Genomic DNA, 23758 nt, shown 5'->3' on the forward strand with positions numbered 1-23758 from the left:
CTAGCAATTGTCTCGTCAAAAGAGGCTTTATAGATGTAGGCAGATTTCCTGCTGGAAAGCAAGCCGGACTCTCATTTTCCCCCTGCTGTGTCTCCCCGATACTTACCCATATTAGTTATGTGGTTCGCAACACAACATGACTGGTATTTCTGCAAGCCCTATGCTTAACTCCTTGGCTTAGAGTGGGAAAAGTGCTCATCGCTCATCAGTGTTGAGAATGAGAGAGCGAGAGAGAGGGAGGAAGGGTGAGAGAGGGGGGGGTTCTCCATCTCCTCATGGAAACTCAATGACACAAGTGTTAAACAAACTGAGTCACCTTCAATCTCCACCCTGCCCCCATTTCCCAACCTCTGTCCGAGATCTCAAGGTCAGTGAAGGGCAAAGCTGGGCTCTTTGGGAAAGCAACTGGACTCTTGGAGTTTGACAGAGATTTTTTTGTGGTTCCAACAATACATGGTCATAAAGCGTGTGAAGAATGCCTCAGTGGTTTGGTCAGAGTCTCCACCTCAGTAGTTTCGCTACCTTGTTCCCTATATCTTTCTAACAAACCTCGAATGTAAGCAATACACACACACACACACACACACACACACACACACACACACACACACACACACACACACACACACACACACACAAGCTTGGTGGGTGTTGGTGTCAGCGGTGTGTGTAACACCACTAGACACATGAGCTGAAGCTCCGACAGCTGTGAGGGTGTATCGAGAGCAAGGGGGAGTGGGAACAAAAGGTGTGTGGGCAGCTGCCACTGCACTTTGAGCGGCTTGCAAAAATCAGAAGAGAGGCTACACACACGCACACACACACGCACACACACACTCACACACACACACACACACACACGCACACGCACACGCACACACACACACACACACACGTGTATACAAGGGGGTGGGGGGTTTAGAGGATGAGGATCTGACAAACTCCTTTACTACAGCCTGACAGCTTACACCCCTGCCACTCTCTCAATTACCCCCAAAGACACTGATGAATTCGAGCCAGTTGCTGCTGAAGGCATATTAGGGCAAAGGGTGTGAGCATGTGTGTTCCTTTAGTTGAGGGGGGGGGGCATGTGTCTGTCTTTAGTTGAGGAGGGGGGGCATGTGTGTGCCTTTAGTTGAGGGGGGGGGCATGTGTGTGCCTTTAGTTGAGGGGGGGGGGGGGCATGTGTCTGTCTTTAGTTGAGGAGGGGGGGCATGTGTGTGCCTTTAGTTGAGGGGGGGGGGGCGTTGTGTGTGTCTTTAGTTGAGGAGGGGGGGCATGTGTGTGCCTTTAGTTGAGGGGGGGGCATGTGTGTGTCTTTAGTTGAGGGGGGGGGGGGGCGTTGTGTGTGTCTTTAGTTGAGGAGGGGGGGCATGTGTGTGCCTTTAGTTGAGGAGGGGGGGCATGTGTGTGCCTTTAGTTGAGGGGGGGGGGGGCATGTGTGTGCCTTTAGTTGAGGAGGGGGGGCATGTGTGTGCCTTTAGTTGAGGGGGGGGGGGGGGGCGTTGTGTGTGCCTTTAGTTGAGGGGGGGGGGCATGTGTGTGCCTTTAGTTGAGGGGGGGGTGTTGTTGCTGGAGAGAGGATCTGGGGGAGGGCTCAGTAGTTGGAGAATGGGGGGTGGTCATCATTGGAGAAGTCACTCGTGTCATCTGATCGCCAGAGGGGACACACCACGTTCTTGGACCCCCTTCTCTCGGATTATGTCTTCGTTGACTTGGGATTTATCAAGAAAGTGCCCTCTGCTAATTCGGTCATCTGAGCATTGAGATCCTGATTTGGAACGCAGAGGTAAGAGTTTTTTCGGACATGAGGAACTAGCACTAGTGGTTTTGTATGTCACACAGCTCTTGCGGTCTGTTCTTCAAGATTCTGTGTAATGTGGGCACTGGGGGAAGACTCATTGGTTCACAGAAAGAGGATAAAGTTTTTTTTTGGTTTCAGCAAGCAGTTTTGCCCAAACAAAAAGCTCTGTTATTGCAACCCGTTACGGGAAAAGTGAACCAGCACTAATACTGAGAAAATCTTTTACCTTCCCCTCCAAGAACTTGCTTAAAGCTGCCTTGCCTGTCAAGTCTATGAAAGAAATTCTCAAAATCAGACCACCAAACCAACCAATACTTTTTCAGAAAGCATTTTCAAAAATAGAGGAATATCACAGATGACTTACGTTTGTAATGTGCCACAGATTTGTATTATCTAAAAAGTGCTATTACATTGCTAAGGATCAGAGACGTCTGACACCTTCAGGGTATCTCGGCGCTCGATATGAAACGCTGCGAGATGACAAATGGAATCCCGCCCACTGGCTTTTCACCAGGCTGACTGAAATGTGTTCTTGTTTCAAAGAAGCTTCTGACTTCTCCCTGCCACTGTAGCCCAAGCGCTGCCTGCTCACCCCTGAGTTGCACAGGCTTGAGAAAAGTTGAGATCAAAGGGCCGATTGAAAATGGAGGACCTAGGGGTTAAGGTCCCTGGGGGACATGTGGTAGGTGTTTTGCCCTGGAGCCAAACACGCTGAAGCATTCTTCAGCATAAACACACAAGCACAAGCCGAGAAGTCCTCCATTTTCAATCGGCCCTTTGCACTCACCACTGTTTCTCTCTTGGCCATTGTTGGAGTCATATTTCACCTTTCTTACCCACAAAGTAAAGAATTATCAGGTCTTTTAGTGCTCTGACTTCCTTTGACTTGATCATTTCTATACTTCCTTTCAACCCCGTTCCAGTGCTCTTAACTGCCGCTAGACAAACTGTGCCATCATAGACGGCTTGATATTCGTAATCATGGTAACTGAAATTCCAGGCATATTTTCCATTTTTGAAAGCATAAACAGTATTGATAGACAGTGATGGTTCTTTGTTGTGTGATGGTTGTTGCTGATTAGTTCTGTTTTTAGTCACTAAACTTTTCGGGGCGTTTGCAGGAAATAAACCTTTTGTGATCTCTGTTGTGTGACCGCAAAGCATCCAGTCCATGTGACGTTTATGTCGTCAGCGTCTGCCAGTCTATAACTGGTGTGTTTCCCTAGTGCTGTCAGTTTTTTTTTTATTTTTTTATCATCTGCAGACATCTTACAAGAAGAGCCAGAAGCCATTGCCACTTTGGCCTACTCAGAAAGGGTAGACGACGAGTCAGACCATGGCTACTTTTGAACATTTAATAAGTCGCTACATTTAATCACCTCTCAGACACGTTCATTCGGTGGGATTTGCAGCCCTGTGAAGGCATGTGTTTCTTCGCTGCCTGCACTCCTCCTCCCAGTAATAACTGGAGCTCTGAGCTTGTCAAGTGTCATCGACACGGCTAAGCTTAAGAAAGAGAAGGAGAAAAAGAGAGAGAGAGAGGGAGAAGGGGGGGGGGGAGAGAGAGACGAGAACAGTTGCAGGAGACCCAGTTTATGGCACCCGATGGCTGCTGCTCTGCTCGTCACCTCGGCTGTCATCGGGACAGGTCAGACTACATCGCCTTCGCCGATCCCACAACAGATAGGAGCGTGTCAACAACAAACGCAGAGCATTGTTCCAGTGTACCCCTATGCTTCATGGTTCATTCTTACACACACACCAACACAAACACACACACACACACCCCAACACAAACACACATGCACATTGTATGCATTTCCAAGAATAGGGACGGTAGGCCTAGGAGATTAGCAGAAAAACGAAGAAGGCTGTGATGTGTTTTTGTTCTAAACTCCCAAGCGTTTTGAATGAAAAGGAGCTGCGTGACTTGGCACAGGAGGGTGTTTGTCCCCTGCCGTAGCCCAGGGAGCTGTGTGGCGAGCCGCAGCCGGAGCTGGAGCCGGAGCCCGGTACAGTCTGTTGCGGCGGCATTGGTGGGTATTGACAGGTGGTGCAGCCGAGGCGTGATTCACGAGCGGAGGATCACGGATCCACAGGAGCTCCAGCAGCCCCGCCCCTTACTCCACACCCCCACCCCACAGGAGAAGTGCTGCCCTTGCATTGCACCCCCACCTCACATACTCACAGGCATGCAGCCACACACACATAGTCCATGTTGTTCAGAGGGATCAGTTTCCCCTTGAAGGCTTGCTGCCCTGCCCTGCCCTGCCTGCCTGCCTTCCCTCTTGCCTTTCTGCCCTGACTTTTCCAACCTCGGAACGTCCCCCCCCCTCCCCCCAACCCCACCCAGTTGCTTCTGCTGTTGATCCTTGCTTATGGATCCACTGCACCTCTTAAATCCCCCCCCCCCCCCCCCCCCCCAGTGGCACCTCCCCATCTGCACTTCATTGTAACTTGAAAGCATTGCGGCAGTAGAACCCAGGGCAGTAGAACTCAGGGCAGCCCCCCCCCCCCCCCCCCGCGGCCCCCTCCTCAGAGCCAGCGCTGGCTGGAAGGCACATAGACGTGAGGCAACAGGCTGGAAATATCCTGCAGTTGGTGCTGGCAGTACAGCCCAAGGTTGGAGTAAATCACGGGCCCCAGCGGGGACAACCAGGGTGGGGAGGGATCGTCATCGCCGTCCCGTTTTGGGCTTCTGCTGGAGCTGCTCTCAGAGCCCAGCGGAGCTATGGTGCTCTCCGGTGCTCCCCAGCCCAGCCAATGGAAAACACCCTTTCTTTTTTTTTAAAGATTTGTTTTTGGGCTTTTATGCCTTTTTTAATTGATAGATCAGTGAAGAGTGGGACAGGAAATGAGAGGGAGAAGAGGTGGGGAGTGGACAGGAGAAATTACATCGGGCCGGATTCGAACCCGTGTCCTCCATGAGTGTCAAGCCCGAATGTCGGGGCTACTGTTTGCGCCACAGTGCCCCCCGAAAACACCCTTTCTACTGAATCTGGGAGCAAAAGAGACTGATTAGTCATTTTCACTGTTTTCACCCCAGACTACTAACCACTAACTGTGAATTTACTCATGAGGGTTTAGCCCACCACTGATCCGTCATCAGGTTAAGTCATCGTTGCGTGGTGGACGATGGATTTCATAGACCTTCATTCACTGACCGTGTGAGACACTGTGAGACTTATTCAGAGCAAAGATTCAGAACCACTGCAGGATGTTGCAGCTGGGGGAACCACTTGGTTACGTGATGTTTACATGGAGTTTTCAATTTGAAGGTTTTTTTCAATGGAGTTGTCCATTTGAAGACCTTAAAGACATGATTTCTGTAATTATTAGCATTTTCTGTAATTATTATTAGGTCAGCCAACGAAATAATTCTAACTAATCTAACCTTCTGAGGAACCTTTTTTTAATCAGAACTAACTAAACCTTATTCTGTTTACCAACGGCACAACAACAGTTACAACAAGTAAACCACTATCAACATCCACTATATATAGCAAACATAAGCTATTTTATTTAGCTAGTTACCTATCATAGAGCCTAAAACAGTGAAGGACTCATTGTTGGGGAAACGCCCACCAGTATTTCGGCCCACGGTGTTTGTGTCAACATCGCTGCAACCAAGCACTGCATGTTTTTTTTTGTTTTTTTCTTGGAATTGTATGTATTGCCTTGAAGTCACATGTATCTGAGCCGGGCGTAACACAGTCAACCTCAACCACGTCTCCATTTTGTTGTCACACCGAGCAGCCAGTAAATTCTCAGCTGTCCGTCCACCTTCCTGACCGTCATTCTGTTCTTGCTGCTATAGCAACAAATCTGGCTTTCTTGTAAGTAGGCACTCGGAGAATTTCCCCTGCCGTGTCCTGTGTCCTCTGGTGTATCACCCCGTGCCGTCCGGAGACGGAGGTGCATTAAACCTTTTCAAAAAGTACACAACTGTTTTATGGTCGACCCTTGAGGTTTGTTTTTGATGCGTCGAGAAAGACAACAAGCAAAAAGCCTGTGTTGCAGAGGGGCTGAGTAGAACAACAGGTAGCGGGGTATGGGTAGGCACTTGTGCTGGGCCGAGGGTACAGAGAATGAGAGAGGGAGAGAGAGAATGAGAATGAGAGAGGGGGAGAGAGAGTGAGAGAGAGCGTGAGAGAGGGGTAGAGAATGAGAGGGAGAGAGAATGAGAGAGGGAGAGAGGTGATGGATTTCTCAGCGCCACTTTGGCTGCGGTCCAGACCCCGAGCTCTGGCACTGACCGTTATCTCTGGGCCCCAGGCTGCTTCGCCTCCAGTTACAGGCTTTGGACAACAAAACTGGACAGTATCACACACACCCTGCTGAGGAGATATCCATGCACACAAACCGGCAGGCAAGCAGGACAGGCAGGGAGGCAGGCATGCCTCTCCCGTATGCCCACACATGGGTCGAGGGAAGATGGTGTTATCTCGGAGCAAAGCCTGTCCTCCCGAGCACTTCAGTGGCTGAGATGTGAGGCGGTGTCGCGTCGGAAAAGGAGCCTGGTGTCTTCAGGGCGGAAGCGGAGGGCTATTAAAAGGTGTTAATGCAATATGAGATCGACCTGACACCGGGAGAAGGCGCGGGCACCGGGGAGACTCTCTCTCGTTCTGTTTGTCTGCTATCCCTCAATGTAAAGAGTGTGTGTGTGTGTGTGTGTGTGTGTGTGTGTGTGTGTGTGTGTGTGTGTGTGTGTGTTCCCTCAGCCAGATGCTCTTAACATTAAACACCTCTCCATCATCCTCTGAGGACCCAGAGCCAGGTGGTAAATGCTATCACAAATACCCTTTAAATGACAGCAACATGGTAACGGGGCAAGTGGCACCCACACACCGTGGCAAAATCTCTCTGTACAGGTTGTAATTAAAGTCAGTTATTTACACATATGATTCCGCTACCTTATCCACTGGATGTGCAGGATGGGGTAATACAGTAGTGTTTATGAGAACTCTCAAGCATAATTGGTAGTTTGTCCCTCTTCTTTTGCCGTAGCACATGCGCTCAGGCTACTGACACACTCCAGGCCTGGCTTCAGCTGGTGTGAAAGCAGTGGCCTACACATCAGAGCTGGGGAGAGTCCTACTCTGCCCCCCACCCCACCCCACACCCCCACAGTCATCCTCTTTCCATCCCTCCATCCTCTCTCCCTCTCCCTCTGCCGCGGTTTGCAGAGCTAAAGGTTGTGCCCCCGGCCCCCAGCGGCAGATAAAGCCGGCGTTTCATGTACGCCTGCGAACCCCGCGACTCTCTCCTCCCCACCCCTCCCTGCCCCGCCCCGCCCCGCTCACGGGCTGCCTTTGAACTCTCTGTGCTCCTGATGGCCACGCTGGCCCCGCCTGCCCATCATCACGTCCTCGCGCCGGCTGAGAGGGAGCAGGGACTACAGCCGTGTGTGTGTGTGTGTGTGTGTGTGTGTGTGTGTGTGTGTGTGTGTGTGTGTGTGTGTGTGTGTGTGTGTGTGTGTGTGTGTGTGTGTGTGTGTGTGTCGCACTGAGAGTCCATGTTAAGGGTCTAACTCCAGGCTTCTGTGGGGCTTAAGATGATTAGGCATAGTTAGGTATGGACAGCAGGCAACATTGGGGTGGTGTTTGTTTGGGAGTTCTAGAAGGCTTATAAATATTTAAAATACTTTAATATTACTGTTATTACAAATAACAAGAATTGTTTGGGGAAATTGCTAGAGAATCACTCGTAGTGTGGAGACATGCTAGAACCCCCCCCACCCCCACCCCTTGGTGAAATGCGAGTTCAGGACAAAGTTTTCCGCCTGATTAATGGATTTCAGCAGTCATGTGTCTTGCACCTAGCGGGTGCCAAGATCACAGTCTCGAAATGACACAAACTTCCTCTTTTTTTTTTCCCTCAAGTGTGTTTACAAGTGTTTGGCTGTCGCCATGCACGAAACGTCACTACACAGTAGACCTAAATATAATCATCGGCGCAGCTTCACAACCACTTTTGAAATGGAGTTCAGCTTGTTAATTAAAGATGTCTCAGTATGCTATCATAGTAGTGTGCGAATGGGTGAATCTACAGACATTATTCCTGCTGAGGATATGGCTCATACATGTGAATCAGAGCGTGATGTGTAGAGAGAGAGAGAGAGAGAGAGAGAGAGAGAGAGCGAAAGAGAAAGAAAGAAAGAAAGAGCGAGAGAGAGAGAGAAAGAAAGAGAGAGAGGCGCCCTGATTTGTTGTTGTCCTCTTGAAATTGCTGTGAATAGTTCTGTCATTTGCAGGGTCTGTTGGATGACTCTTTAAATAGGAAACCTCCGAAGGGTTTCCCCATCTCCGTTGTGGTGGCTGGGCCTCGGGTGTGTGTGTGTTTGTGTATGCTGTCTGGGCTGTTTGTGTGTGTCTGTGAGTATGTGTGCGTATATATAGAGCTCTATTTTAAGGCTTACTTTTTTCGACCTACAGAAGCAGTAATAGCAGGTCTTAAAATGATGGTGGCGGCTAAAGCTATTTTGAGGCCGTAATCAGCTCATTCATACATTCACTCGCTCAGCTGTACGCACAAACTCTCTCTCTCTGTCTCTCTCTCTCTCTCTCAGCATCTTTATGCAGCCCTTTCTTCATCCTCATTTAATGATGTTTGATTCACAGAAAAGAAAAAAATAGTCGACCTAATTCTACCCTTTTGTTATGAATGGATCAGAAGTCCACGTGTTTCTAACCAATGTCGAGTAATATCATATAATTTAAACATTGTACATAGAATGAAATATATATTTAAAAGTAGAAACAATTTAAATAGGTGGACCTATTTCTGTTAACCACGTATGTAGTCTATGGTTAGAGGTTTGACTGGGGGCCAGCTCATCCTTTCTAATGACAGCTGTGGTTCTGGGTCCGATGGCTCACGTGGGCCCCGCGGCTACTGGGGACTGGGGGCCCCTCAGACAGTCCGCCCGCTGCCGCCACCGCCACCGCCGCTCCTGTTTCTGTGCGCTGCACTGGTTCGATCCGTAATGGCATGCGGCACGTCAGGCCGGGGAGGCAGCAGCTTGCTGCGGGCCCCAGAGTATCAGCGCTGTGGTGGAGATGTCTCTAATGAAGCTGACACAGCACAGCACAGCACAGCACAGCCAACCTCCCTCGCTCCCTCCCTCGCTCCCTCCCTCGCTCCCTCCTTCGCTCGCTTGCTCATTCGTTCTTTCGCTCGCTCCCTCGTTTGCTCACTCGTGCGGCGGCCCTTATGCTACTCCCCACCCACTCCATTCTCATCCAGTGCCACCTCCCCCTTACACACACACACACACACACACACACACACACACACACGACCCTCGGGCAGGCTCTGCTGTGTGTTTTTTGCTCTCCACAATCCCCAACCCACTTGAGGGAAATACAAACCTCAGGAGAAGACCTCCTCCCACCGGAAGTCCTCTCCAGCTGCTGGGTCTAATGGGGTTAGCACTCTGTGTGAGGAGGCTAATTAGGTTAGCAAGGGTAGAAGCTGTTGTACTGTAATGATGCTCGTGCACGTGCCCCCCAATCCCTCTGTGGTCACCAGAAAGGTTAGCCTCGAAGCCCAACCGCCTGAACATGTCCAGGTTCAATGGGGGAAATCCAGGGAAATCACACGTACAAATAGTGTGTGTAAGAACTTGTTGATGAGTCACAACAGATATGATCATCTGCGGCTCTGATGTGACATCAGTGTGTGTGTGTGTCTGTGTGTGTGTTTATGTGTTTATTTACGTGTGTTTATTTAAAAGGTCTGAGTACCAGCCACTAATCTGCCCTCCTCTCTTCTCTCTTCCCCCAATTCTCTCTCCTCTCCTCTCCTCTCCTCAGGAGTAAGACCACATCGGCTAGCTGCACAGAAGGAGAAGGGAGAGGCTCTTGCTCCTGAAGGACACACGGATGACAACGTTGCCCCCGCAGCGGACCATGATCTGAGTCACGAGGATTCGCCCCTGTCTGACTTCCCTTTTTTCTATTTCCTGTTCCTCCACGGAGGAAGAACGACACAGGCCCCGACGGCCTTGGATAGGTAGACAGAGAGAACGAGAGAGAGCGAGCGCCCGACGCACAAGCGTTCCCGCACACAACTCCCCCCCCCACCCCCCTCTCAGGACAGAGACGACCTTTGACCCCAACACGTGCCCCCCTGTGTCCCCCAGCAGCAGAGCGCAGCCATGGGGAGGAAAAAGATTCAGATTCAGAGGATCACGGACGAGCGGAACCGACAGGTGAGGACTCCTGAGGATGTTCTACTGCTAACTCAGTGTGGTTATTGCATTGTGTGTGTGTGTTGCCTCCAGTTTGGTCATCATGAAGTCGTCACTGCTGTGGGCACAGAGCCGAAGAATCCCTTTCCACAAATGGTTTCCCTCTGTCACCTGGACTAGCTTTTCTGTAAAAGCCCTGTTAAAAACACACACACACACACACACACACACACACCTCTGTGCCAGGGTTATCTGGAAAGCAACACACATTAAAAAATACCCAGTTTGTTTAAGCGCACCACCATTGGTGCTGTCTTGAGGCATTATATCTGCTTACTCATCTGTGTTTGATCTTACCTGCCTTCCCCTTCTCCGTGCCCTCTGAGGACAGCACACACAGCACTCACACACACACACACACACACACACACACACACACACACACACACCTTCCCCTTCTCCGTGCTCTCTAAGGACAGCACACACAGTATCTGCACAGTCATCTCCCAGAAAGTAGAGCCGAGGCCTCTTTACACACTAATATGTCTGGCTGAAAACCACTTGCTGCATACCTGAACCTGGATGACACCTGTCTGCCATAGCTATCCCAGCTAACCCCTGTCAGACCAGACCCCCCCCCCACCCCCCCCCCACACACACACCCACCAATCCAGTCTGACATTTCACAGGAGGGCCAGACCCATAGAGAAGTTTAAACAAACCATTTAGCCGTCAGGTGACATTCCCACCATTTTTATGTTAGGTGTCTCTGTTAACTAGCGTCCGCATATTGTGCTGTTTCCTTCTAAGAGAAGTTTATTGGGATCACACAGCTGATAGGCACAGATGTTCACTGCTCGACTTTAAGTTTGATACTTTATGTTGGAAACACCAGCAGTAGAACTCAGACACACACACATACGCACACAGAGACACACACACACGCACACACGAACGCACACAGAGACACACAAATACACACACACAGGCACATAGACACACAGCGGCACGCACACACACGCACACACACAGAGACACGCACGCACACACACGCACACACAAGCAGAGACACACACACACACAAACACCCACACACACTCTGCACAGGCTGAGGCAAGGGCTTTGGCTGAGGTGTGATAGCACCTGAATCCACCTCCTGTCACAACACAGTCTTTTTCTCACAGGGAAGGAGAAAGAGAGATGCAGAGCGTGAAAGAAAAAAAGAGTAGCTTGCTGTTGTTGCCATTGGATACCCGCACTTCTATTCTTAATGGCAATTATGTTCTGCCTGTTTATCTCGGCGTTCAGCTCTGACGGAACACGAAAGAACATTCTCTCCAGTCACCTTGCTCTCTGTATGTACAGTAGTCCTTATTGAGGAGAGACCATGAAGAAGAGTTATATAAACAGAGGTTGTAGAATCAGTAGGCATTGAAAGACATTCACATGTGACTGTTGTTTTTTCCATTTCTTACTGCGTTGTGAATTTCCCTTCCCACTGTCCTTGCTGAACCCAGCCCCAAATTCTCACGGTATGCCAGTTGTTTTTTCTGTGATTTCCCCCTTCATAGTACTGCGTGTGTGTGTGTGTGTGTGTGTGTGTGTGTGTGTGTGTGTGTGTGTGTGTGTGTGTGTGTGTGTGTGTGTGTGTGTGTGCAAAGAGGTGGGGGAGGCGGCGGTGGTGTGTGTGATTTGAAGAGGGTTTTAGTAGGCGGTTGCCAATGGAAACGACCCCGAAATAATTTGATTTGTGGCAGCGGTGAGCTGTGAGTGAGCAGGAAAAAGGAGGGAAGAGAAAAGAAAGCAAGCGAGAGAAGGAGAGCAAGCTAGCGAGAGAAGGAGAGCAAGCTGTCTTCAGAGAGAGAGAGAGAGAGAGAGAGAGAGAGAGAGAGAGGTGAGGCTCCTAGCAGAGGACTTGTCGATGATGCGCCTCGTGTCATTGTTAATTTCTGAGATGCCTTTACACTGAAGATCTTCAGAAAGTAGCACTCTAATCAACACCTGCGTCTCACACCTTTGCCTCAGCTTCTCTCAGCCCAGATCACAAGCGTGAGCACATAGCGTATCATACATCTCCTCCTATTTATTCACAAATGAAATGCAGTCATTTATGGAAATATGCAGTTAATTAGTAGCACGCTATGACCGGTTAATAATTTTATTGTCAGTTTTGGTAAACCTTCTTTTTTTCTTTTTTTATTGATGTATTTATTTATTTTCATTTGATGCTTACTCCTCAAATGGTTTCACTTACTCAATCTGCTGAAACCCAACAGACCCCTTTCTATAATTAATTAAGTGGAGTGTTTAATAATTCATTAATTAGGGATGTTATCCAGATGAATTCAATTGAATTACTGCTCAAAAGCCTCAGACAGAGAGGTGATTAAGAGCTGCCTGACAGCAGTGTTCCTCATTCTACCTTTTCAACATTCCTGATGGAACCTTTTCAGCATTGATAATAAAGTCATTATGGGAAAAAAGTTCTTCATCTCTGGAAACAGCATTAACAGACTGAATCCCTCTTCCTCCCCCTCCTCCTCCTCCTCCTCCTCAGGTGACGTTCACCAAGCGGAAATTTGGCCTGATGAAGAAGGCGTACGAGCTGAGCGTGCTGTGCGACTGCGAGATCGCCCTCATCATCTTCAACCACTCCAACAAGCTGTTCCAGTACGCCAGCACCGACATGGACAAGGTGCTGCTCAAGTACACGGAGTACAACGAGCCCCACGAGAGCCGGACCAACGCAGACATCATAGAGGTACGAACTCCGCCCGCCCGCACGCCCCCGAGCAGGAGACGAAGGGGCGCCGCCCCTGTAGCGCGTTAGCGGTGTTAGGTCAGGACTAAAGGTCGTGACATTTCCACTCCCACTGCTGATATGCACTTAATGCACTTGATATCGCACAGTTTTATTAGGAGCTAGAAATGAATGATATTTTTAGCTCTTTGTTTCAATAATGATTTACATTGCATGTTATATAATATAATAATATTTAATGTTTAATCCTTTTTTTATACTACGACTACAAGTACTCCAAGCATTTTCACAAATCTACAGTGAAGTGTTGTCATGATGATGAGAGAAGCTGTAAGCGCAAGTATCAAATATGTGTATAACTGTATATTACACAGTTTAAATGAGTCACGTAGTCCAAACGGCTCTCACAGAAGCGTCTTGATCTTTCAGAGCCTAATCCTAGCGTGTGCAGCACATAGCCAGCTCCTCATGCCTGTGCTGGTGTGTGTGCAAGCATCCAGGCCTGTGTGGGCTTTCGGTAGAGGTCCCGGTCTGGCCACCTGTGGGCCGCGGCCAGAAGGCTCGCCACCGCTCCTCCGCACGGAGATTACTGGGCCTTATGGGCCACCGTAGCTCCTCTGGCCGCGTGCCCGAGAGACGGTGGGGCAACCGAGGCGGGGACATCTGGCCCTTCTGCCACCTTCTCCGGCCTTGGCATGGAGGGAGGGCAGGAGCACCCGCTCGCGCTAACACACTTGTGTACATGCAAACACACATGTGTACACACACACTCTCACACACACTCTCTCACACACACTCTCACACACACTCTCACACACACTCTCACACACACTCTCACACACACTCTCACACACACTCTCACACTCACACACACACACACACACACACACACACACACACACACACACACAGTCACACAGAGTCTGCTCTTTTAACCTGGGCCCCAGCCACCACAAGATGGCCGCTTCAGGGGGAGAGAATACTGCCTCTCCTGTTAGTGTGGGTGTGTGTGTGTGTGTGTGTGTATGACGCTTACAAGAAAGCTATTCTCACACATGCCCTTGCTCCCGATCTGTTAACCTTTTGTTTCCTGGAATGATTCAGGCCAAATGATTCCAGCACATATTCCAACTGTAGAGACTGTGTACCTTGTACCAAACCTCTGATGGGGGGTGTGTGTGTGTGTGTGTGTGTGTGTGTGTGTGTGTGTGTGTGTAGACATGTGAGCAGTGTTCCTTCGCGCTGTGGCCTTACAGCGGGCAGCGTGAGAGGTTGTACTTGTTCTGGGGGAGATGATGATGATGGTGGTGATGATGATGGGCCACTGGGGCTGTTTCTCTCCCCGCTGCAGAAGCACACAGCAGTGGGGAAAAGGGAGAGGGAGAGGAGGCTCCTGCTGCAGATGGCTCTTAAGTGTGTGTGTGTGTGTGTGTGTGTGTGTGTGTGTGTGTGTACCATGTTAGGGGCGTTGGGTCGCTCTAGGCCACATCAGTGTAAGCCTGAGTGGCTGTGTGTGTGTGTGTGTGTGTGTGTGTGTGTGTGTGTGTTCGTGTGTGTTCATGTTCTCTCGCTAACACACACATGCACGCTCTGCTGCGGCCCAGAAGCCTCACTGCCTCATGCAATATTCAGAGCCAAGGCGAGAGGCACGGAGCGTGAAAGACTCCCAGCGCCTCCAGCCACACCAGGAGTCCCCTTCCTCCGTCAGGCCCGACCGCGGAGCAGCGCGCCAGGCTACAGCTCAGCCCAGGCCAGCCTCCTCCTCGCCCGTGGTCCAGACTATGGCTGTGGGGCCCAGCCAGAGAGGGGATGGAGAGGGCGGAGGGTGTAGGGCGGAGGGTGCAGGGTGTAGGGACAGGGCAGCTGTGGGGGTTTCAGACCCGCGGATGAGGCGGTCGGGGGGGGAGGGGGGAGGCCCGTGAGGGAGCACCAAAGCACAGGAATGTGTCAGGTCCTCCGCCCCACCTCTCCTCAAGCTCTCTGTGCGTATGAATTATGGAACACAAAAAATGTTGTGTATACACACACACACAGAATTACACACATGTGCACACACAAAGCATCTTGCCATCCCTTCCCGAAACTGCTGTACTCACTCTTGTGTAGGCTTGTCTCACACTCTCATGCACACACACACACACACACACACACACACACACATGCATGTACACACATGCACACACACATATGCACACGCACAAAGCATCTTGCCATCCCCACTTCAAACTGCTGTACTCACTCTTGTGTAGCCTTCTCTCACACTCTCACGCACACACACAAACACAAACACATGCACATGCACACACACACACAGCCAGGCATTCCTTTAATGCACCCCTGAACAGTCATGCATATGCACACACACACACACACACAGAGACACACACACACACACACACACACACACACACACACAAGCGGCACGTGCAGGGAGGGAGGCTGTGTGTGTTTTGTGTGTATGTGTGTGTGTGGGCTGCCTGCTTCTCCTGCCAGAGCGTGTTAATCCGCTTGACTGCAGATCCCAATCAGGGGAGAGTGAAGGAAAGAGAGGGGGGGACTGGGGTTGAAGGAGCGAGATGGATATCGAGAGAGAGAGATGGAGAGAGAGAGAGAGAGAGAGAAGGAGGAAGACATATGGGGCAGTGAATGTTAACAAGAGGAGATGGATATCGAGAGGAAGAGTGTGAATAAGTGTAAATGGAGGGTGGCCAGGCAGAGGGGAGGAAGAGGAGAAGGAGGAGGAGGAGAAGAAGCGAGGGATGCCCTTTTGTTAAGCGGCTCAAGGAGGGAGGATCTAGCCTCAGCATCATGGTGCTGTGGGCGGCTTAAGGACTTTGCCACTGCTCAGATTTCAGGTCCCTGTGGCTGCAGGTCTCAGGGGCACCGCGCAGACGACCCGTCTCACGTCACGGCACCAGAACCAAACTTTTACGTTTTAAAGGAACCAATCTCACCAAAATAGGTGCCTGGTGGTTCTCGTCTTGCCGGTGGTTCTCGTCCCTTCCCGCTTTTACTGAACGCTGAGAACGCATGGGCAAGGTCTTGAGAGTACACCCTCCTCGACACCCCCCTCCCACCCTCCCCCACCTTCACCCCACCACCCCACCTCCTGCCACCATCCTCTCATTGCCCTGACACTAGCCCCTCCCCTGGGGCTAATCCTGCTTTGCCATGTCAAACAAATTCCTCATGCTCCCCCTCTAAGACCCGTCATTTCTCCCTGTGCTAATCTGCACTGGGCAGAGGAAACGAAAGAGAGAGAGAGGGAGAGAGAGAGGGAGAGAGAGAGGGAGAGAGGGAGGGAGGGAGAGAGAGAGAGAGAGGGGGGGAGAGAAGGGCAGACAGGGGCCACTGGTGTGTTGCCCCTGGGAGGTGACCCCACCCACCTGGCCGTGGGACGTGAGGCCCTAAACCTCCCAGCGCGATACACGATCTGATCAGATTAATATTCTGTGTCATTGTGTTAAGTACAGGAAGTCTCAGCGGTATTATCCGTGTTGTTCTGGGAGCAACATGGCCGCTGGTAGGGAAAGCACGGGATGTGCCTCGACTCGATGCTTTCGCTCGCAACTTTTCTGAAGTTCAGGAACTTGAGTCTTTGAGTTTTTTTAAGGCTGGGTTTAAATTTTCTTAAACTTTTAAAACTCACCTTTTTACCGGTGACTGACCAAGTTATTTTTCTTTCCAACCGGGAGGCTTGGCCTAGTTGGGCCTAAGCGAAGGGCTACAGAGCCTGAGTTGAGTACTCCTGGTGTGACAGGACTGTGATAACCCCCCTCCATCCCGATAGAGAGGCTCCATTAGCCACATGCATAAGTCATGGCCAGATGGGGGGGGGGGGGGGCTGCACACGGGCCCTTTTAAGGGACGTGTAGCACTGGAGCGAAAGTGCTCTCTTTCTCTCCCTCTCTCTTTCTCTCCCTCTCTCTTTCTCTCCCTCTCACTGCCCCACCTCTGGCACCCTCTCCTTTTTAAGGTAGAGTTTTCCTTCTTTTTTGGGGGGGGGTAGGCTCTTTCTTTCTCTTTCTTTCTCTCTATCTTCCCTTTCTTAATTAGTCTCTCTCGTCATTCCATTCGTCTGTTTGCCTACCCCCTCTCCCACTTCTTACTTCTTTCTGTCTTGTTGTCTTTTGGTCCTTCTTTTTCTTTCTCTCCCTCCCTCTCTCTCCATGCCTTCCCAGCAGTCTTTTCCACTGCAACCACCACCTCCACTCTCCCTGAGCTCTGGGGGCTGCTCTGCTGGAGCGGGGCCCTGTCCTGAAGCCCGGTCTCCGGTCTCTTGTCTCTGGGGACGCCCGCAGGGGCCGGGGCCTCCATGTATGCTGCGCTGTAAATGGGACGTGACATTACATGGACCCAATGGACACGGGGCTGCCTGGCTCACCCCTACTCCACTCAGTCCATGTAGAGGGAGAGAGAGAGGGAGGAGGGGGTGGAGAGAGTGGAGAGAGAGAGTGAGCGTACAGAAAGCATCTAAAAGGAAAAAGAGGCTTGGGAATTGGAGGGAGAGAGGCAGAGAACAAGAGAGAGAGAGAGGGAGAGAGAGAGAGAAGAAGAGAGAGAGAGAGAGAGAAGAGAGATGGAGAGAGAGCAGGGCAGAGGAGGACATGGATGAGTCAGGCGGGAGCCGTGGGAAGATTCTGTCAGATTGGAGGATGAGCGAAAGACAGAGAAAGACAGAGAGAGAGAGAGAGAGAGAGAGAGAGAGAGTGAGAGAAAAGGCAATGAGAAAGACCAGGATGGAGCATGCACAAGAATGCAGCTAGAGAAACAGGGGTGGTGGTGGTGGGTGGGGGGGTCTCTCACACACGATGGAAAGAGGGAGAATGGAAAACGAGTGAAGGTGAAGAGTGAAGGAGAAGGAGAAGGAGAAGGATCAGGGAGGAGCTGAGAAGGGGGTCCGCAAGAATGCAGCGAGCAAGAGTAATGGTCGTGTGAAGGAGAGGGAGAAGGAGAACGAGGGGGGGAGAGAGGGAGAAAGAGACGGAGAGATAGGTAGAGAGAGGGAGAAAGAAAGAGACAGAGAGATAGGGAGAGAGAGGGAGAAAGAGACGGAGAGATAGGGAGAGCGAGAGCGGCGAGAGGGAGGGAGAGAGAGGATAGGGCGAGAGGGCCAGAGGGGGAGGGGCGGGGGAGCGGGCGCTGCAGCCAGTCACAGCCTGAGCTGCTCTGCAGGGGAATCTTACCCTGGCAACACAATAGAAGCCACACACTTGAGCGTGAGCGTGCCAGCGGGGGAGAGTGTGTGTGTGTGTGAGCGTGAGCGTGAGCGTGCGCGTGCCAGCGGGGGAGAGGTGCGAAGGCACAGGTGAACAGATGGAGCTGACTGAGAGACAAGCTGATCAGCTGACTGACTCCCCTCGCATAGACTTGTGTGTGTGTGTGTGTGTGTGTGTGTGTGTGTGTGTGTGTGTGTGTGTGTGAGAGAGTGTGTGTGGGTTGGCACCATTGCTACTGTAAATTGGAATTTACAAATTTTTGTCTCCAAAAGTCTAAAAAAAAATGTGATTAAACAAAGAGACTCATTCTGGTACACTGGGTGTACATGCTATAACTAAAGAAGTCTCTAAAGAGAGGCTGCAGGGACAGATTATTTCATTGAAAGCAAGCAGTGCCTAACAGCTTTGGTGCATCTGTGCTGCTTTGATAGCTTATTTCAGTGCAACGATGAATGCCATATGATGACATATATGCTAAGGATTAGCAATTCGATTCTATCAAAGGAGCACTGATTGTTCTGAAGCCTTGCAGTGGTTTGTCAGATCATGGAGGCCAAGTATGATCTCTCAGTGCATCAACCGGTTCATTTTTAAAACTGAACTGCGATTAGCAAAAGCAAAAAGAGTTCACTTTCAGGAACCCGTTTGTCCCCTCCTATTTGATGATGGAGGCCCCAACCAGCAAAGCTACTTACTGGGAAAGCCTGTTTTGAAAATCCTCTCAAAATAAGACCCTGTTTCCGTAGCGAAGGCGAACTGCACTGACTCCAAACTCCTGAGCAAACTCCACTCTGAGCTGTTTCCTCTCCTGTAGTGGAGCCTCTGTTCTCCCGTTCATTGTGCAGGACGTTTTTTTTTTTTGTTATCCTCCAGTTACAGTACAAAGTCTTACTTGCTCACACTGCGTTTTGAAGTGTGTAAACAGTGGCATTTTCGGTCAGTATGTTTTGGAAATCGTAAAATTGAATTAAAAAATAATTTCTCATGACCATGTATGATTTTAAGAAGCTGTTGCTTTAGTACAGTAATAGTGATGAGAAGCCAGGTCAGGACTAAGGGCGTGGACCTGGATAAGGGTTCAAATCTGCTATGGTCATCGCTGCATGTCTTAACAATGAAAAGACTCCAGTCTAGAAATGATGAAGTGTGAAAATGAAAATTGTCCCTCCTCTCCCCCTCTCCTTGTTTTTATTTTAAATGTTTAAAGACGTTGCGAAAGAAAGGCTTTAATGGTTGCAACAGCCCCGAGCCCGATGGCGAGGACTCCATTGACCAAAGCCCGTTAAACGAGGACAAGTATCGCAAGAGCGAGGAGCTGGACATCCTCTTCAAGAGATATGGCGTGAGTACCCAAAACCTTACTATTTCTCTACTTCGCTAACCTTCAATCCTCTCTCTCTCTCTCTCTCTCTCTCTCTCTCTTTCTTTCTCTGTCTCCCCTCTCTCTCTCTTTCTCTCATTCTTTCTGTTCTCCCTGGAACGGAAAAGGCTCTGAACAAGAAAGAGCAGCGAGACTCTGAGAGCCCAGATCCAGAGGAGCCCTTCTCACTCACCCCCCGCACTGAGGAGAAATACAAAAAAATTGACGAGGAGTTTGATAAAATGATGCAGAGCTATAGGCTGTCAGTGAGTACCAGCGCGGCGGCCACTGTGGCCACGGCAACAAACAAACAAACAAGCAAGCAACTACAACGACTCACAGAGCACCTGCTCCCCCCTCCACCCCCCACCCATCTCTCACCTCCTCCTCCTTCCCTTCCCCTCCCTCCACTCTTCATCTCCCTTCATCCCTGACCCCCCCCACCCCCACCCCTCCGCTAAATGTGTGCGCTCGGACAAGGAGTGGGAGAAGGAGAGGTTGAGGGGTTTGGCCCGGCCGCTTTCAATGAGGTTTTACACAGGCGGGGCGAATTCAATTTCAAATGGATCTGTCTCAGTAGATTGAAAAAAATAAAAAAAATAACTACAAATCCTTGGCATGTCCAATATGTTTAATGGCCTGCCTTGCTCCTCGCTTTGTGTGCCTTTTCCAGGGAATAACTCCATATGTTCCCGTAATTCCATTGATGTTCTATTGGGACTTTTTTTTGTCTGATTGTTGCTGATCTCGTTGTTGGAAGCTGAGGCTGTTTTAGCTGAAGCTAAAGATGAGCAGACTGGAAAGAGCTTTTTGGAAAAGGGGAGGTTTAGGCAGCTGCAGAGCCAACCGCTCCAGAGCAGGCAGGTCCAGATGTGCTTTAGCCAGGGCCAGATGTGCTCTTCTCCCCCGGCCAGGTTTATTGTCTCTCTCCGCAAACCACGGCCCTGCAGAGATTCCGGCTTATTTAAGATAAACAAAAATCTTGGGAAAAGTTCATCTTAAAAAGGTTTATAGTTCCTAGTTCCAAGCAATCTTGATGCCCTGAAATGTCTTCAAGTAAATCATCTCAGATTTTATATGTTGGAGAAAAGGACATGGACATAAACAGCACAACTATTTTATCTGGACTGCCATTTCCGGCAGGAATTTTACAGGGTAGCTGCAAACGACCACAACCTCAGCCACTTGTCAAAAGCAGGCTTTTGACCCAGACCAACCGGCTCGGTAAAAAAATGCGGTCCAGCGCCTCGCCTCGCCTCGCCTCTGCCTCCAGTCCTGCTTCTCCTCTGGTCCGCTCCCTCCCTCCCTCCCTCCCTCTGCCCCGGCACACACCTCTCACTGGCGATGATGAGTGGGGGAAACAGAAGCATACAGCACCAATCTGTCAAACAGGCCTGTGGTCCCTCAACCGTGCCAAGCCCAACTCTGCCAGGCCCGGCCGTCACCCAAACCCAGTCTGTGGGAGTGAGTGGGTCCGTCACCCAAACCCAGTCTGTGGGAGTGGGTGGGTAGGGGCGGCGTAGGGCCCCAGACCCAGAGGTCAGGGATACAGTGTGGTTGGAGTCGTTATTGATGATGATGATGATGTTATGTGTGTTTATTTTTATGGTAGGTGTGATTGCACTGTTGTTTTTGGTCTTTTTCTGTTTGTTCGTCACCTTTAAATGAAGTGGGATCGTTTTGTGGCGTGGTGTTGTATCTTTTGTAAAAGGATAGAAGTGTATTTATACAGGGGGCATTGGGCATGATTTTCAATCAAAAATACCGACATTTCTTTTATTATTATTTACAGCGATCTCGCCCGTGTTCTTATGTGTTTACATTCACGCTACTGTTGGTAGAGTATTTAACTACATTTTCCATTATTGCGTTTTGTGTCCTGCGACAAAAAGGACGTGGGGTGGTGTTGAAATAAACGAAGGCTGAACTCTTCAACATGGAGTCTCTTAGCGCTCAGCTCCCTCACCGTGACCCCTTTACTGAGTTTATAGTGCATGATTAGGTCAAATTAGGTCATTTCTGCTCTATAGGTCTCCTAGCTAATCAATCAAAGATGACGAGATATGGAATCATGGAAATATTGCCACATATAACTTGATCTTGAGATGACTTCTTCCAACTACAAAAGCAGCTCAGTAGCCCAATGATATGTCAGTAGTCACCACGGCAGTGAGTTCTCCAGCAAGAGAAAAATCCAGACTTGTCTAAGTAGGCTAATTGCACATAAGACGCACAGCATTGTAGGCTCGACAACGTCATACATCTCTCACCAGCAGCTGAGCTTTTTTTTTTTATTATTATTGATTTTGGTTGCACAAATACCCTCATATTACGTATACCCCTGCAAAATGTCAGGAAGGTATGAAAAAAAAAAAAAAATAGATACCGCCCAAGCCTAACTTACAGTCCTGTGGTACTGGCTAGGTTAGGTCTAGGATTAGTTATGGTTTCTCAGTATGAAGAATTCTTCCTGTTTTAATGTTAAGTGGTGTTTGTGGTGGCCATATTGTGGGATTGGCAGATGGGTGTTTGTCCTGGTATTTTAAACACACTGGGAATAGTCATGAGAAACGTCAAACGTTAAAGTCAGTGACCTCCAGTATGGGGCCCTCTGACAGGGACGGGGCCTCTGACACTAAACTGACTTAATAAGAAGAAGACAGAAGCCTGTTACGTGGGGCGAGTGCTCCGCCGGTGGTCACGACCTTGAAAGGTCGTCGCAAAAACCAGGGCCATAAATGTCAGTGCAGTTTGACCCAGCTGAAGCCGTGTGTGTGTGTGTGTGTGTGTGTGTGTGTGTGTGTGTGTGTGTGTGTGTGTGTGTGTGTGTGTGTGTGTGTGTGTGTGTGTGTGTGTGTGTGTGTGTGTGTGTGTGTGTGTGTGTGTGTGTGTGTGTGTGTGTGTGTGTGTGTGTGTGTGTGTGTGAGAGAGAGAGAGCAGGGCTTCTCTGTAGTGCGGAGGGAACATTTAAAAGGCTCTCAGCACACGGGGGAACGTCGTAAACTAGGGCAGCAGCGTAACTCACTCTGATATCATTACATCCAGGAAACACTCCAAGTGTCAGGCCCTGCGGAGGGAAGAGGACAGGTTCTTAGAGACGTCAAACTTGACAGTGTCAAACTGTCATACACTTTAGACAAGTAAAGACACATTAATCATATTAATATTCCATATATTAATACATAAAGACATCATTATTTGCCCCCCCACCCCCATCACTCATTGCACGTTGCTTTGTTTAGTTTGTCCGATTTACATTAAAGATAGAGATACATTAGCTTTTGATAAACACGGTGATCGCTATATCACAATGCTTCGTTGGTGGACTCTCACATCAGCTTACGACCGTCACCCATCACAGCCACACCCCTCAGCTTTGTCGTCTGTTCCTGTATTTGGGGAAAAGTGCTCTCTCTGCCCCACATGACGCGATCTGTCCCTCCTACACACAGACACAGAATGTGGTACACCTGCCTTTTACGGCCCAAGAGTGAAAAGTATATGTCTGTCTTCGTCCCGTGTTTAACAGTCCAAATAAAGTATAGCAATGGGGATGCTTCATGTTTTCGTCTGTGTTAGTCCCCTAAGGCTGTGGCCCCTCTCCCCCCCCTGCACCCCCCCCCCCCCCAATCCCCCAACTCTCTGGCAGAAAGTGGTGTTGGTTCAGTGCTGTATGCTCCTTGTTTCCTCTCCTCCGTCTGTCGTGCTAACCTCACGTCACGTCACGTCACGTGACAGCCCCCACCACTGCCTTCCCCCCATCCCCCCAATCCACACCCCCTCACCCCGCCTGGCCGGTGTGCTGTGCTGTAACCTCAGAGCTTTATCCCACAGTCCTGGCCACCAGCATGCTAGATGATGATGATGATGATGATGATGGTGTTGATGATGATGATGAAGGTTTTTGTCCTGAGCAGGGGCCTGTGATATAGCTGTTTTCCTCTGATAGGGAGTCATGATATGGCTGAAGCTGCTTAGTTTTTTTTAAAAGCCTGCCCATTCACATTATACACAAGAGGACATCAACTACTCAACTACGTAGTTGAGAGTCTACCCAGTCAGACCATTGACAGAGCCAACCCAGTTACACCATTGACAGAGCCACAGTTTGCCAGCTGCTTCTAATGTCAGTTAGTTGGGTTTAGTTCTTCATTCTTCAGGTAGATTCCACACCTCCACACAGAGTGAAGGTCCGCCATGGCATGAAGGTGGAGGGAGTCAGGAGAGAATGGGAGAGAGTGGCAAAGGTCAAGCACTTCCTGTTATGCCTCCACCTCCACCTCCTCCTCCTCCTCCTCCTCCTCCTCCTCCTCTCTGCCCGCCTCCCCCATCCAGACTGCCAGAGGAACCAGTGAGAAAAGGGAGAAGGACAGGATGGAAGGCAAGCGAACAGACCGACCCAACTCCTCCAAACTGGGTCCCC

The 23758-nt window shown here is 50.0% G+C and overlaps 1 protein-coding gene across 14 annotated transcripts in view; it reads left to right on the forward strand.

Annotated features, from left to right (window-relative positions):
- Positions 1–23758, forward strand: part of mef2d (myocyte enhancer factor 2d) — a 60291-nt gene that overhangs the window by 15088 nt on the left and 21445 nt on the right. For 9 of the 14 annotated variants that reach the window (XM_031576406.2, XM_031576403.2, XM_031576408.2 and 6 more), the window contains exons 2-4: positions 9619–10016; positions 12553–12756; positions 19464–19601. In XM_031576406.2, coding sequence (XP_031432266.1) covers positions 9963–10016; positions 12553–12756; positions 19464–19601 — 396 coding nt within the window. In that variant the 5' untranslated portion in view covers positions 9619–9962. Of the gene's footprint in view, positions 1–1532; positions 1790–9618; positions 10017–12552; positions 12757–19182; positions 19318–19463; positions 19602–23758 lie in introns of those variants that run through there. The other 5 variants (XM_031576405.2, XM_031576410.2, XM_042709036.1 and 2 more) reach the window with 2 other exon arrangements.

Source organism: Clupea harengus, chromosome 11, assembly GCF_900700415.2.
Source record: "Clupea harengus chromosome 11, Ch_v2.0.2, whole genome shotgun sequence".
Taxonomy (NCBI): domain Eukaryota; kingdom Metazoa; phylum Chordata; class Actinopteri; order Clupeiformes; family Clupeidae; genus Clupea; species Clupea harengus.